Genomic DNA, 13,728 nt, shown 5'->3' with positions numbered 1-13,728 from the left:
TGAAGGATGCGGATTCATTAGTCAAGCTGTGCATCCAAATGTACACCATAAATATTTTGGCCCACCCACTATTTTCATGGGTGATTCAAACCTTACCTGAGTTGCCGCTGCCACTTTTTCGAGATTTGCACGGAAAAGAGCACAATACCCCTAAATTGGTATAGACCGTTTCTCTAAAGGAAAGGATATACCTGAGTAGAGTGAAAACAAAAGTCATGGAAATAGTTCAGAAATAGAAATAGGAACTGAGGAATAGTTCAAAGAAGATGCAAGTAAACCTTTAATGTAAAGAAAATAAAAGCTTGCAGATAAATCGTACGTGTGGAAGGTAATAGCTGCTCCTTATGATTGTCCAGGCGGTTGAAGTCCCTTGCCTGCATGGCAATCGGAGCCTTGTTGAAAAGCAGCCAATACTGGATTAAATGCGATTAAATGTCAGGTCTTGTAGGACTGTTCATTCTCTAAAGTTTGCAGCAATACCATGGTATGTTTGATTGGTAATATTCCAGAAACCTTGGAAGCTGTTGGGCCTTTCTTGAGAGGGTGTCTAATATTGATGACCTGGGTGACTGAGCCACATTTTTAGTCAATACGAATGGTTGGTTGTTGGTGTGCGGTAGTGATTGCACAATGAGCTGAGAATAGCTTTTGGTTCATAAGATTACGTGGCATCTCTGCTGTGAATAAAGACCCTTTATAACGATGCGCTCTTTAGGCTGGCGTAAAGGAGTTACAGTTTTGGTGAGGCGTAGATTATCTAGCGCAGCGGCCATATCATTCTGGAAGCCAAATCCTTTGACCAGTGGGAAATGTTTCCTTTTTGGCTTGTATTTCGGCATCCTATAAAGTAACATTTACAGAGACTCCATTTTGTTGGTTTCTTATCTGTATTGTATGCATCTAAAGGTGTCACACTAGCGGCAGAAAATAGTATGATCTGTTACAGTAAGGCATGGAATGTTGGAATTAATCGAATTATTGTTAGTTGAATGAAAATAGAAATAAAAACAATCACATATTGATATTTCTTTCAATAATTGTGTGTCAAAAGTCAGAATGATGCTATGTAAAATGGTGTTTTCACCAAGGGTATTCTCTTGCCTGCCCTTCCCTCTCTCCTTAAATCAACTTCCAAATAGCATCCTGGGTCATCTCTACTCCTAAAACATAATTCCAAATAGCATGACTTCTCCATGGTCGTAATTGTCGGGTTTCATAACTTGCTATTTTGGAAGTAGAATGTCACTTGTTTTGTCACTTTTTATGCTCACTTCTTGATTTTTACACTGTGGAAATGGTGTAAGATGCTCAAGCATCTTCCTGGTGTTAATGATGCAAAGGTTTTAATCTAACCGTGCAAATAGAATAAACTTTGAAACCTTTGATATTGCCATGAGTCTACTTATCTATTGTGTACATTAAGGTTACATTTTTCACTAAACATCAATACCTCTACATTGGTGATTGATTTGAAGACTAGGGGTCTCATTGAGGGTTTAGCAGGCAGGAGTCCAATCATAAATCTGAAGGCCTCTGTCCAGACATGCCTTTGACTCCTCTGCCTTTTAAAGTTAATTGAACACCAAGCTTCATAGTAGCAGAGCCTCAGCTGGACCCATTGTCCGAAACCTACAACACAGCAACCCATTACTGTAGGGCATCTCAGTGAATGTGTCAGAAGACCTGCCCCCTTTAGGTCAGGATTTCAGATGTCTATTGTACCTGGACAACCATGCAAGGCATGGCATACCAGAGCAGAAATAATTAACAGTAGCGTCCCATGCAGTAAAGAAATACTCCCTGCGGCTCAGGACTATTTTTTTTTTTCATTTCAGAAGCATACCTCTGGTTTGCTGTGGTCGCCATATGGCGTTTCGATTTTGCAAAAGTCTAGATTCAATAGGGTGGTTGCTTGCTGGGTGAGCGGTGTGGTTCTACGTCTCCATTGCACTGGTGGGCCACCTGCCCAGGACTTAATCACCAAGAATGTCCTCTGGCCATTCCCTTCCATCAATTAAAACAAATAATCAAATCTGCCAACCTGATCTCGTTTTGAGGATTTCAAACAGGAAGAGGGATACTGAAAGACTTTCAGGACAGGGTCTGTTCCAATGCAGACCTTGTTATAGTCATTAGGTGTAGAATAGATTAGACCACCAGCAACAATGAAATATCAGGATTCTACGGATCAATCACGACAGAGGAGTGGCCAACCATTTTACCCAAGGACTGAAATGTTCTCTTTGAAATCCATACACTTTTGATACCATCATGATAACATGTGAACAATAATCTGTAAATTGTAAAATTCAGGATGCTTTTTTTTTGTTTTTAAATTAAAAATGACTCTATATGAAGGAGTCACCTCTAAATATAAATAGCATATCTTTTTTCAGAGAATAGCCCAGCACTTAATGATTCTTATTAAATTGTTATGCTAGAGCAATAAATTCTTCTGACAAATCTAATAACGATGTCAGAGTTTATTTACTGAATATTGTATTCCACCCCCTCTGGGAGGACTTTTTTCCAAACATTGCGTAATTAAACTAATTGGAGCACAAGATTTAGATCATTATTATTAACTTTGAACCTCTCGTCTGTCTTCGCTGGAGCTCTCAACATCCCAATTTTATAATATTCATCATTGCTCCACTTAGCACAAGAAAGGAGGACTCCAGAGATCATTTTAAGGTGTTGCTTTTTACTCCCATCTTCAGTCTCACAAATATTTTCTTTCATATTTATATAGAAAACTACTAAGTTATGGTCAGCCAATAAGTTGTGTACAGTATCGAGGGTCAATACCTTTAGATTTGAGGAAAAAAATAGAAAAACATTTGAAGATAGTTGGCTTCTATGTTAACCCACTCTCACTGGCCGTTTTACTCTTCTTTACTACCAGTATTTGGACCAATGCATGTTTCTACATTTTCGCCTTCACCGTAAAATGATACCATGTTTTGGAAATAACCATCTGTTGCATGGTATTTGCTCAGATTTTTGCTTTCACTATCCAATTATTGCGGAACCCATATTTTTGCCACTCAGGGCCAGATGTACGACGTGATTTTGCATGCGCAGATGGGTTTGCGACCCGTTTGCGCATGCAAAGTCACTGTGTGCCATGTACAAAGCCTGTTTAGCGAGTCGCGAATTTGAATGTATGTATGAATGTTTAGCTACCGCAGTTGCGGTCGCAAAACACTTGCAAATTACCGCCCTCTTCATAAGGGTGGTAATGGAGTCCTTCCCCTTCCCCTTTGTGACTGGCTCTAAAAAATTAAACGAAAACGTTTCATTTTATTTTTTAAATGCATCCCGTTTTTCTTTAAGGAAAACGGGCTGCATTTAAAAAAATAGAAACTGGTTTTTTTTAAAGCAGTCCCAGACATGGTGGTCTGCTGACCCCAGCAGGCCACCATCACTGGGAGGGCCTGTCATTCCCAATGGGCTCCCAAATTGCGAGAGGCTCATTAATATTCATGAGCCTAGTGATTTGCGACCCCATAGGGGATCGCAAACAGTGTTAAACACACTGTTGTACATGCAAAATAGCGCCTCGTAAATTGCGAGTTGCATAATACTCGCAATTTGCGAGGCGCTATATTGCATGTCGTACATCTGGCCCTAAGACACTTTACTGCAGCTAACCAGTGGTAAAGTGTTTGTGCTCTCCCTTCCAACCATGGTTATTTTGGTATACACCTAATTGGCACACAAAATTCACTTGCCCGTCCCTAGTAAATATTGTTGCATGTACCCATTTTGCTGCAAGTGGGCTTTCCGTGTGCCACCCACTAAAGTAGCACTATAAAACATGTCTCAGTCCTGCCACTGTAGCCTGGCATGCATTTTTAAACTGTAATATTGACTTGACAAACTAAATCTTTTGTCATGCCTACACCTTCCTTTTTCATACTTATATATCACCCTTAAGGTAGGCCCCAAAAGCTCATAGGACAAGGAAACTTGGCATCTAAAAATAAGATATATATACTTAAGTTTTACATGTCCTGTTTTTCACTGTAGCTAGGCTAGCTCTCCCATAGACTAATACTGGGTTACCTTATCACACTTAATAAGTGTTAACTTCAGTTTGGGGGCAGATAGAGAAATAGTTCTCCTGCTTATTTGAAATTTAATTAAAAATCCTCTTTAACGATAAAGTTAGAATTTAAGTTACTATTATGGAAATGACACTTTTAGCAAGTTGGCATTTTTCTGTCGAAACCAAAAGTGCCTTTCTGCCAGTGTCTGGGGTCACTTGCCTGTTAATGGCTTTCCTGTGGTGTGATGTGTATTCTTTCCAAACAGAGAACAAAAGGGCCTTAGGTGTGGTGAAGGGTGTTTCTATCCTGAGCAGTATGGCCTGGTAGGGTAGACTCAGCACTTACTTAGCTTCAAAGGGTAGCTTTAGGATTGTCCCCACCCCCTTCCTGATTTCTGTAGCAGCCTTCCCTGCCACTGCCAAATGCAGCACACACATGAGTTTGTGTGTCCTTTGTCACCCTATACAGATTGGGGCCAGACTCAGGGGAAGAACTTACTGGAATCGATTAGGGTTAGACAAAGGGAGTGTGTCCCACTCACAGGCTTGCACTCGGTATAAAAGGGCCACACTCAGAACCTCTCATCAGAACGATCCTGGTCCTAAACATATTCAGAAGAAGGACTGCCTGCCATCTAAAGAAGGAGGAATGGACCTGCTTGACTTGAATCCAGGAACCCAGAAGTGACTCAAAGGGTCAATTGGCTAACCTCCTGTTTGAGCTACAGGGACACAGCCAGCTTCCAGGGGCCTTCTCTGCCACTGCCCAGCTGACAAGCACCAACTGGACCTGCCTGAGCCTTGGCTGGTGTCAAAGTGTATTCCTCCAACCTGAAAACTGCAAGAACTCTATTCCAGCTAAAAATCCAGATATTCTGGGCTCTTCATGTCAGATAAGAACCAGCCACTTCTCCCAAACATAAGTGGACTACATCGAGACAAACATAGGACTTGCATGCGACTGCCAACTGCCAACCCGACCTTCCTGGCTACAGACTCTAGACTTCACCCGCCTGGTGCTCTTTGCAATGAGAAGAAAATCCCTGTGTTTGTCGCCAATGTGAAACTCTGACAAATGCCTACATTGTTGCGCCAAGATCTGCACCACCAATGTGAAGCTCTGACTGAGGCTCCTCACATGGAACTGAACTGAGTTCGAAGGGAAACTTCCACCAAGGCAAACCTCGACCCTGTATCCGACCTGTGCATCATCGTGATCAGTCTGAACTTTTGGCTTTGCCCCAGTCCAGTATAAATAAATAACTGCAATTGCCACTTTGTGCTTCTTTAAGCTATTTTTAATTAAACATTTAAAAAATCATAACTCCAGTTCTACTGGCTGGATTTTTGTCATTTTGGTGTCATTGTATTCATTACATTTACGTTTGTTTTATAGATTTGTTTGGGCTTTTTCTTGTGTTGTGTTTTCACTTTATTGCTGTTTGAGTGCTGCATACATACTTTGCACATTGCCTCTAAGCTAAGCTTGACTGCTTTTTTGTCAAGCTACCAGAGGGTCAAGCACACATTTAGTTAGTGACTTTTGTTTTCTTCCTAACAAGGGTTGTGTTTATTACTTCAGTGGGGCTCTCACCCCTCTCAACTAATATCCCAATTTCTTACACCATATAAAAATGACATTTCTATATGAAAGTGACAGAGGGTGGGGTCAGCTTACGATTGGTCAAAATTTACTTTTTTTTAAATGCACTTTTTTTGCACCAACATTTCTTTACATTTCCTTATATTGCTGTTTGCACAAAACGCCTTTCAACCGTGTTTTCTGTCAATTTAAATCTCTCACTATGTTTGCAAACTTAAATTTTTTCGCTCAAGAGGGGCAGCCTCTAATTGATTTATTTTGAACACATATAGGACAAATAATAAAAACCCTAATTCTGGATTAGCAATCTCTTATAAACTATTTGCCAAAGCATTTTTGGTGGAGAAGAAACATGAACTTCCTTGGGTAAAGGTGTAAAAATCTCTTATTTGATATAAAAAAAAATACTAAGGTCGAAATATAGATCTATAGCTGCTGTATTTGCCAGGAGTCAAATGGCCCTCGCGTATGTACAGCCATATTTTTATTGACTGTCGGTCATGATTGATGATTGGGGGTAATAGCCAAGTTGAGGGTCATACCATGAGCACATGCACTGCACTTGTATTGTACCAGCCCTCTTTGCATAACAGAATAGCTGGTGAGCACAAGCTGCTGTGCTAAGCATTGGGCCCCTACAGTGTAGGGCTATGTGTGTTTAATTATGAGGCGTTCTGGTTTTCTCGCCCCACATGGGACCACCGTGATATGTATGGATAATATTCTATACTCCAGTGTTCGTACACTTCATAAACAGAGATCAATATTTGTGTGTAAGGGTGGAGAATGTCAGGAACATCATCAGAGAATGTCTCATTGAGAATGAGGAAAGATGTGTGAGGCACCCAGATCATAGCTGTGAATGTGTTCAAAGGTGGCTGTTAGACTGTGAATGGGGTGGTAGGATGATGGGGTGGTAGGTTGCAGGGCAAGCTCGTCAATTTGTGGGGTATTTGGAGTGACATTTTGAGGGAAGGCTGAAGATTCGAGAGGTGAAATGTTAGCTTTTGATAGGCTCTTGGAAAAGCTCTGTTGGAAGAAATCCTAGGAAGTCAGTAGAATTCCAGTGGATGAATTATGATCTTCATGGGCACCCAACGCAAAGACTTTGATAAGCATGAAATACAGACTGTTACTGCAGTATGGAGTCTGGGTGGAACAATGTGAGTTTTGGGAAGGAAACATGGTCAGCTATGTGGGAAGCTTGGCTGGAAAAGTAAGGGAAACTAGAAAGAGTATGAAGAATTTGTCACAGGTAGAGTGTTATGGAGGACCAGTCAAGGCTAGGAGCAGAGCAGTTTAGCTTTCTGTAGAACAGATCTAGGCCCTTATTATGAGGTGGTCGGAATATGGTGGGGTATTTACTACATGTAGTAACCATGGTAAATACCTTCTGTTCTGAGTTTTAAAAGGTAAATGGGGCATAAGATGCAGAATCGGGTTTTAGAACACCAAATGCTGCATGTTTTTCCATTTTTCCTGTCATTTTACCCTGATAAATTTCAGCACAGTTGACCTGTCGGAATTGATCAGGGAAAAAGTGTGAGGTTGTGATAATTATCACACAACTTGTAGTTCTGAAGGGGATCGAAATGTAGCCCTTCATTCGTAAATAGAGCCCTAGTGGTAAGAAGGGTATTTATGGGCAAACAGTGAAAGCTGTGAGTGGGCTCTGGTAATAGTGATTGGCATAATCAAAGCACATCTGACGGTTACCAAGAAATACTAGGATCTGAAATTAGATTTGTGGAAGTCTTTAAGTGGCTCATAAAGGAGCTATGCTACTCCCATATCACTCCATTGAGCAGCGTGCAGCAATAAAGCAGATGAGGGGTGCGAAGAAGGGCAAAGAGGTTCTTTGGCAAACCCTGTTTACATATAAGTGGGGGTGCATTTACTAAAATTTCATGCAATACAGACCAGCAAGCAAAGTTGCTGCACTGCGTTGTGTGAATGGGAGAGAGTAGAAGTACAAAGATATGGAGCATTTCTGCTTTCTCCTCACCTGATGCATTGTGTGCTGCCTAGCACCAACACAGGCACCCTTGCACCATAGTGCCAAGGTGCCTACGATACAGGTAGGGTTCTTTATTGTTAACGAGAGTCCCACCATAAGAACATTTTTCAGGAACTGGTGGTTCCTAGCACTACATATATGATTTGGTGCCCACAATAACGTGTTTTATTTAGAATGGATTCAGGGTGGTGTACTATGCACTTTTGACAAGTGAATGAATGAGTCACTTAGACTATGAATGCTGTGGAGCTGACTGGAAGTTTAGGCTGTCCAGTTACTAGTGGATTGCCATATCTTTCCCCTTTGGATGCAAAGAGTGGATATATTGCATCTGCCTAAATGAAAGCCCCATTATATCTGCTATCTATAATTTGGGGAGGCAAGCGGACAATATGCAACAAATGTAATTCCAGACCTTTACAAATGAATTATTGCCAAAATGTAATACTTTCTGTCTCTCGACTGTCTTCCAATTCATAGTTTTGGGAAAAGTTAGTCATTGTAAAGAGATGTGCGGATCATGAAACTTTCTCGTTGGAATTTGGTGAAATTATGTTGGCAAGTTTGGTCAACGGATGCAAAGTTTTCTTCTTACCAAAAGGATACATACTACTTGGCATTAACTACATCCTGAAGGATTTTGGCAGAAGGCTTGACTGAACCGCATGGCCTTCGCCTACCTGGAGAAAACACCTACTGGGAATTTGAAGACTATCTTGATAAGATCATCTGTGCTGAAGGGAGGATAGAACATTAAAATCCTACGAGGCCAGAAGGGATCATCTATCACCATAGGGGCTCAATTATAGTATTAGACTCACTTTATTTCTCCTCTGTCCGTCACTTGGTAGGTAGAGAGTTATTATAGCCCTCCCTCGTTACAAATAGAATCAAAAAAGCTGGTTAAACCATGGCACTAATGGCCGATAGTAGTGATTGCAGGTGACCTATTATGCAACGCTTCTGTTGTAAAAAAAATAAGTGGAGGTGCCCAAAGTTTTTCTTAGGGTGAGGTCACCTATCTCTTCCACTAACTGCCCATTTCTCCCAATGGTTGTTTCCACCAATTTCCTCCACTGGCTCTACAACCAATACAACTGGCGCTAATGAAAGCCACGTGTCATACCTATGCGAACCTTCCTCAAGGAGGATTTTGTGGGGCACCTTTCTAGCAGCATTGGGGGAATGGTAGGGGGACCTGCCACATGAACTAATAGACTATTGTCAACATGGAAGCGCAATCATAAATACAGCGGTTTCTAAGGCTGATGACAAATATACTTTTAAACTACATTGTAAATGTGAACGGCCCATAGTTTGCTCAGTGGGACCCACAAACCATCGATGTCTAGCTTTGGTAGAAGATAAATACATCCAATGTTGTTTTTAGTATGATTCCAAAGCCCTTAGGAAGAAGACCTACCCACATAAAGGCGCACTTTCCAACTTACTACTGTACACTGCAACACTACAACTACAAAGAAGGAGAGAGACAGTAGCCAGGCTAATCCCCCCCCCCCTCCCCGACACAAACACCAAAGAGTAAACCTGGGCACAAATTCTCTCCACATGTTGTAAGAACTTTTCCCAAACTTTATACAAAGTGTACACATTGACACTGATGTCAAATGCCTAAAGGTCACCTCAGGTACACATGTGAGGTGCCAGGACTAATCGACGAAAAGAGAAAAGTAAATGGTGCAAGGCGAAAATAACCTAAGAAAATGTAAAGAAACTTCGAGTGAAACAGGAAGAGAAGTAAAGGACTCCCTGTGAAGGGCAAATGAGTGCTGGGAAAAAGAATTGAAAACGAATGGAGAGCTTCAATCACACAATGGAAGTTGGAAGTACAACGATATGGTGAAGGAGAAAAAAACCGAGAAGGCATGGCTTATGAGGACAGAGGTGTGCGAGCTACTGAAGGGTCAATCTAAATGGCTGGCTCTGACTCGGCTTGACAACCTCTTGGGTGCTCCAGCCCAAAACGAGCCGAGCCTCAACGTAGCCTCATTTTCCACTGCAGCTGAAGTGCTGCCCTGTGCTGTGCTGTAAGATGTTTACAGAGCAGAGAGATATTTAGGACCAGTGTATTACTGTGAAATCAATAACTCGTTAAGCGAATGTTTTGACTATTCTCTGAAATCGGCTGAATGTTACTCAAGTACTTTCACTGAACTATAGGGGGTCTTGACAACTGGCCCAGTGATGTAAGTTCAATACGAGTCTGCAGCTAAGCACGGCACTACACTGGAGATGATGTTGCAACCCTGAGACCTTTTGTTTTTCTATTGCGTGTAATGGCCTTCACTCAAGTGTTGAGCCTCTATTAATATAGCATTTTTTGTCAAATTAGGGGGAAGACAATTCTAGCAGCATTAAAAAAACTGTACTCAGTGATCCTTAATTTTGTACTTCAGCAAGGCTTCTGGTGTCAGACTGATTGATTTATAACACGATCCACTGATTTAGTGTCTTTTAAACACAAATAATTCGGCTTTGATGTAGAGTGGGAGAAAGAAAAATGTAACTACTACTCCACTGGCTGAATTGTGAAACCTGGAAACATGCATCAATCCTGGCTTCCACTTCCCTACATTGGGTGAACTTAGGCAAGTCCTTTTTTTTGCATCTATGCCTCCTTACACTTCATCATTGCATCCTTCGAGGAAGTGCACTCCTGTAAAACGACTCTTGTACATGGTTTTTAACAGACTCGTTACTTCATCCATAATCACACCCTGGGCCATACATGGCAGGCACAAGACAACTACATTTCCTCAGTCTCGGTTCAGCAATGGATTCGTCATTAGTGCAGCTGGGGTGGGGGCATGGCTATTCCTAAATTTGTGTTTACAATCTATCGTTTCTAAACTATTTACATTTTGAAGTCTTTTTCAGATATGATTCGATCTGTGTTGCACGACCCTTCTCTATGTCTATGCCCATCCATTTTGTACCAACCATCAATACGTGCTTCCTTTGACTTCTTCCTTCCACCTTTTAGAGGTGGGCCAGCCAGTAAATGAATAGGGAGAGCTGAGCAGGAGTCTGGCTGGGCTCTAAGAGCCTAAGCACGGCAAAGGGAGCCGCAAAGGCCAAACCATATATATGAAAGACTCTTCAAAAGTTACAAATATTGGGGCAGATTTACAATAACTGGCGCATCCCTGCATATCAGCAGGGATGCGCCAGTTATTGTGCGTCACGGCTCCGCCACCATGGATGCGCCGCATTTACAATGCGGCGAAACCATGGGGCAAAAACGGGCAGATGCGTGATGCAGCTGCGCAAGGCTCTGGGGTGCCCTATCGTTACAATGCTGCATCAATCCTTACGCCTGCTTCAAGCAGGTGCAGGGTTTTGACGCAGCATGTGCTCAAAAGTGACTGAGTGAAATCTTGTAGCCAGAACGCCCCCCCCCCTGCGCCGGAACGCCTACTTCTGGCGCAGGGCTTTACAACTTGACGCATCTCCCAGATGCGTCACGTTGTAAATACCCCGCAGCCTGGCGCTGGTTTTGCGCCGCCGCTGCATCACAAAAGTGCCGCAACGGCGGCGTAAAAGTGGCGCAAGGCACTTGTAAATCTGCCCCAGAGTGTTTCATTGCAGATGCTGGTTCAGCCAGCAGCACAATTTTTTTTTTTAGTAAAATATTTTTTTACTTTTCAGCTGCTGGCTTTGAGCCAGCGGGGCAACGCTCCTCCTCCATTGCGGAGGAGCCGCCGCTGTAGCTTTCTCTTTTCCACTTTCTGTTTATTGCATGTTTTCCGTTATTTGACCCAAACACAAAAATAATACTAAAATGCAGTTTTGAAACATAGGACAGACCTCAAAAGGCCTAGCTACTTGACAGCTGAATAATAAGAGAGATTTGCCCAAGTGTCTGATGACAGCACGGTTGCAGATTTCACACCCGCTAATAGTCGAACAGCAGATGACGGTAACTTATGGATGTGCAATTTGCTCCCAAATCCGAGTTGAAGACCTCAGGATGGGGAAATACGTGCAAAATGTACATGCTTATCTCCATAGGAAAGCGCCCAAAATAGTATTTGGCGCTACTTGTCCCTCTAATGTGTGCTGCCAGGTTTTACTGAGTGTTTCAATTATGTTTCGAGCCCAAACAGAAGCTGGTGTCAGAAACAGTATTACTTACCTAGACGAAATCAGGTCTATAGTATACCCAAAAGCCAGCAGGTGGGTATACCGAGTAGATGGTTCAGGTAATTCTTCCCTGCTCACTGTTTCTATCCAGAGGAATAGGTCATTGAGATGACCATTCTGCACCACAGCCAAGTGGGCATTGGTGGGTCACAAGTTTGAATCCTGCAGCTTTGCAAAGGTCAGTAAATTGAATATCATACATTAGGTTATTGTAAGGTCCGTTATTTCCAGTGCTGCTAAATGGTTGAAATGTGGTATGAAATGCAATACAGAAACAAACTATTATTTGAATGACACCTCAAGAAGCGTGTGCAATTCGGAAATATACATTCTCAGCACATCAGAATAGATGTAAAGAAGGGGAAAGCATCGTGATCTTAACAGGAGCCGAGTTATAAAGTGGGTAACATTGCATTGGGACAGGCCATGATTTAATCAGGCTTATTTCATTAAAAAGAGCACACCTTTTTTCATGTATTACACATTGTTGCAGAAACACCTTGGTTGCTTTTTTACTTGACTCGTCTAATGTAAATGTGATGTCTTACTTTTCATTCTGTTTGAAATGTGTCTTTTGAAAGGCATTAAACTATTGTTTCTCATGCAGTGGGCTGGACAAACAGCTACGGTTGGAAGCCAAGGCTCATGCAATTCCCTGAAGGGACCTCCTTCCCCATGAGGAAACAGCTCAGCTTGGAATTTCTCCAGCATGGAGAGGACAGATATGAAGCCCATCAGGGAAGGAGACACTAAAGACACCCCACTTTAAGGAGTGGTCCATCCTCATGCACGAGGAAAAGAACTTGAATCAAGTGTCTTTTGTTTCCTGTGTCATTTTGTTTAATGATACCTATATTTTTGGCCTAACAAAGACACCACTGAATCTGGAATAACGTGTTCAGTTGCATGCTTGTTTTATTCTTGTTATTTTTTATGCCTATTGCAAACATATTTAAACAACCTGTGTTTCATTGTTATAACATTGGTTTAACTGCACATAACCTGGCTTTGTAATACTTTACATTTCTTGTTCTGGTCGTAGTATTAAGTCCCCGTCTCAAGTCAAATTAATGGAGAGCAAAGGACCATCACAAAAAGAAATATATACTTTAGACCAAACATATTTTGGTATAATATAGTGCATGATTTATTTGCCGACATGATTTTAAGAGACACAGTGTACTTTACATTTCTTAATTTTATAAACAAAAATACAGCATTCTTATTATAAACACAAGTGATATGTACTGTGACTAATTTCGATAGCTCTAGTATAAATACAAAATTGTTCCTAATAAAATTATGTAAGTTATGTTGCAAAGTGTCTTTCCTTTGGCTGCAAATGCATTGAAGTATGCACTTCTGTTGCTTCATCATTAGAGATACCTACTTATCAGTCCATCCATCACCCGCCCATCCACTTATCCACATCCACTAAGTCCACTGATCAATCAATCCATCCATCCATCCATCCACCCATCCATCAATTCATAGACCTATACCTCCCCAACACAAACCACTCTTTCCACCTACAACTTTAGTTGAGTCTTGCCAGAACATACCAGCTACTATATTTGAAATCAAAATTGGTTACTATCTTCTAGGCTCCAGTTATAGAAAATGAGCATATTAGAACCAACATACATTCCTGATGATGTTTTCTTCACTAGATTGATATTGCACTTTTGCCTAATGAATTACTGTTGCAGAGGACAGTGGCTTGCATAGCGAATGTTGGAAAAGTCTGTCTTAGACGGTCATCTTTACGAAACGGTGTAGGAGATGCTGCAGAACGCCTCAAAAGGCATTGATGCTCTGCAAGCATCTTTAATCATAGCAATATAATGATTGACAAAATAACTGAAAGAGTACAGCTGAGAAGAGGACTTTCAT

The 13,728-nt window shown here is 41.5% G+C and overlaps 1 protein-coding gene across 2 annotated transcripts in view; it reads left to right on the top strand.

Annotated features, from left to right (window-relative positions):
• The window catches only part of LOC146857653 (synaptotagmin-9-like), an 827,160-nt gene extending 814,009 nt beyond the window's left edge, over positions 1–13,151 (top strand). For both annotated transcript variants that reach the window (XM_085648229.1, XM_085648228.1), the window contains one exon: positions 12,443–13,151. In XM_085648229.1, the coding sequence (XP_085504355.1) occupies positions 12,443–12,514 (72 nt within the window). In that variant the 3' untranslated portion in view covers positions 12,515–13,151. The remainder of the gene's footprint in view (positions 1–12,442) is intronic.
• The last annotated feature ends 577 nt before the right edge of the window (positions 13,152–13,728 follow it).

Source organism: Triturus cristatus, chromosome 3_2 (assembly GCF_964204655.1).
Source record: "Triturus cristatus chromosome 3_2, aTriCri1.1, whole genome shotgun sequence".
Lineage (NCBI taxonomy): Eukaryota > Metazoa > Chordata > Amphibia > Caudata > Salamandridae > Triturus > Triturus cristatus.
This window is presented reverse-complemented; position numbering and strand designations above follow the sequence as displayed.